Raw genomic sequence first — 2,858 nt, forward strand, 5'->3', positions numbered from 1 at the left:
AGTAATTGACCTTGACTGTAATGGCGACCTTTAGCTAAGAAGGTCGATCAGCCGTGAGCCGTAAAGATACTGACTACCATCATCAGTCTCTATGGGTTATTAGTCACAGTGCTGATGTGATTAACACGACTGCACTTTTATGCCATATCTCTCCAGTCTTTCCCTCTAGTCCTTGAACCCCGATGACAATGTGACACCTCACTTTAGTTTGTGAAGTCACACGTTCTGCAAATTTCACCAGGAGCTTGCACACTCATTCAGAAACACAGCAGGGAAAAAAATACATTTAATGTCTGACACAGTGCTGCATGAAGTCTACATTCCCTGACAGTGATGATAAAATGTACAGACACACTGCAAACTCACGATTTTTCTTTTTTTGTTTGGCTTTTTATTAATGTTTTGGTTGGTTTTCTATGCCTATAGGAATCACATGCACGGTTAAAATTGGTCTCTCTTTCGCTTTTTCCACAGCTTTACTGATAAGCTGATCTGGTGTCAAATAACACACGTTCTTCTCTGACATAAAAGGGTCTTTGTGAAAACATGGTGGGTAACATATTCCACAAACATGGCACTCCATTAAAAAAATGCCAAATGACTTTCCTTCTCTGACAGTTTTCTGACAATATGCACTCCCTGGTAGATTAAAAGCAGTCTTGTTCTCTGCGCAGGTTTTCCTGAATGTAAAATATTAAGCAGGGGCCGCAGCTTTGGGTAATAATGCTGACTCAGCTTTTCAAATTGGAAATTTGATGGACCTTTACTGTGCGCTTTTCACTTGGTAACTGAGGGTAAATACTAAACAAGTGGGGCTGTGTATGATAACATGATGGATGGAAAGCATTTCTGCTATGAGGAGATACTTATATACAATATGTACAACACTGCTGAGAAGATTGAAGTATTCAGTTGTGCTGGATGAACAGTTACTTATATTGAACTGCCTTTGGCTCTGTGCATATCCCAGAGTGAATTCATGGGCTGAACGTGATGAAACTAGTTTTAAAAAACCATCAGTTGTAGTTGTGACAGGTCAAGGCCACAGTCTTTGATAAATAAGTTCTCCTGGTAATATCGTCTGTCCTCGCACTATGCAGCACTGGATTGATGTTTCGACTGGTTAAACAGCCACGTTGGCCAGTCTGGGATCTGAGTCCTGCTCATAACGGTAATGATATACCTCCATCTGGTCTCGGCAGGCCTCTCTGATGTTGTTGAGCCACCGTTTGATGCCTCCCCGGTTGAGATAGAGCACCATCAGGAACACCACCCCGATCAGAGCCAACACTATACCTAGGAAAACATATGACACCGCCTCCAAATTCTCGTTCATACAATCAACCTCCTCTCCCCGGAGCTTTTCCACAGGAATCCCCCTCTTGGCTTCTGGCTCGCTGCACAGAAGACGCCCTGCATCCGGGCACTGGGATGAGTTCTTCAGCCAGTAGTAAAACGCCTCCAGTTCACAGTTGCACCGAAACGGATTTAAAGACAAGTAGACGCGTATGCGCCTTTGCTGGTACAAAGTGGTTACGTTTTCCTCCCCGATGATCTCTATTGAGTTATTAATCAATACCAAAGCGTGGAGGTTAAAGACATCTAATCTCTCGAGGGGGATAGACATCAGCTTGTTTCCCGCCAACTCCAGTCTGTGCAGGTTGCGCAAACTTTGTGTGTTGAGCGCATCTGAGAGCTGCGTTGTGGCCGCAGGCGAAACGCAATAATTCAGGTAAAGAGAGCGCAGCTCGGGTAATCCATGGAAAGCCCTGGATGAGATAAACTCCAACTGATTGTGGCTAAGGTCCAACAAATGTAACTGTGAAAGCCCCAGGAAGGCGTAAGGTTCAATAGCCTGTATCCCGTTATAGGACAGAGAGAGTGTCGTCATTTCCAACTCCGTGCCGTTGGTCATGAACGCATCACGCTGTAAAGTTGAGATGTTACTCCCCGTAAGTGTCAAGGTGGACGTCCACTCAGGTATGTCTCTGGGTACCTCGGTATAGTCCCCGTCACGGCAGGTCACCGTCCCCGAGTCCCTGGTACAGATGCAGGACGACGGGCACGCGTCGTCCATCCTGACGGGTGAAAACAACAAACACATCACCGCTGCGTAATACAAACACCACTGGTTCCAAATAGAAAAGATACACTTTGAATCGTCCGAACTGTAAAATATCCACATCTTCTCCCTCTTTTCCCCCCTCCTCTCAAAGCAGGAATATGCCGATGGGTGTTGCAAAGAAGGTGACCGATCCTCTCACAGGCGTGTAAAGTCGTGTCAGTCCGACGTATTGCCTTTACTTGGAGCAGTCGGGTTAGAAATAAATGGCTTTCTTCATTGTCACCTTGGAGTCGTTTTTTTCTGCAGGAAAGATGAGTTTTGTTTGAGATTTGTACGCATGAGAACGGCTGAAGACGGCCAAGTGTGGCTGCGTGGAAAGCTTCTGATCCGCGCTCCCTTGGTGGTATTTTTGACGTGTGTCACAGAGAGAGAGAGAGAGAGAGAGAGAGAGAGAGAGATGCACAGCAAGCTTGATGTTCTTTTGAGCCCTCTTACTTCAGAATTCATTGTTTAGCTGAAAAGGGGATATGAAGAAGAATAGATCATATGACTCCCTGAAAATGATTGGAGTCATAGTATGAATGGATGGATGGATTTTAATGTTCGCTGTTCTTCCTGAAGAAATACTCTCTTAAATGCTCATGAGTGGAAAATCCTCAATACCAAAAAACAAAATATTAATGTTCATAATAGTAATAATCAGAACTATTCATTGAAGCTATAAGGCTCATTCTATAATGAAATGGGACACTGTTTACCATTACTGGATAGCTGTACGATCATTTATCTCCAA

The 2,858-nt window shown here is 44.3% G+C and overlaps 1 protein-coding gene across 1 annotated transcript; it reads right to left on the bottom strand.

The window, feature by feature from the left end:
* Positions 1–305: 305 nt before the first annotated feature.
* waif2 (Wnt-activated inhibitory factor 2) lies at positions 306–2,259 on the bottom strand. The gene has a single exon (XM_039618841.1). It carries the CDS (start codon positions 2,183–2,185, stop codon positions 1,124–1,126), a length of 1,062 nt encoding a protein of 353 aa, XP_039474775.1. The 5' UTR covers positions 2,186–2,259; the 3' UTR covers positions 306–1,123.
* Between the last annotated feature and the right edge of the window lie 599 nt (positions 2,260–2,858).

The sequence above is a fragment of the Oreochromis aureus genome, linkage group 10 (genome assembly GCF_013358895.1).
Source record: "Oreochromis aureus strain Israel breed Guangdong linkage group 10, ZZ_aureus, whole genome shotgun sequence".
Taxonomy (NCBI): Eukaryota; Metazoa; Chordata; class Actinopteri; order Cichliformes; family Cichlidae; genus Oreochromis; species Oreochromis aureus.

What these genes read in the sequence shown, in the direction of transcription:
- waif2 (XM_039618841.1), bottom strand. Translation starts at nt 2,185, where the DNA reads ATGTGGATATTTTACAGTTCGGACGATTCAAAGTGTATCTTTTCTATT.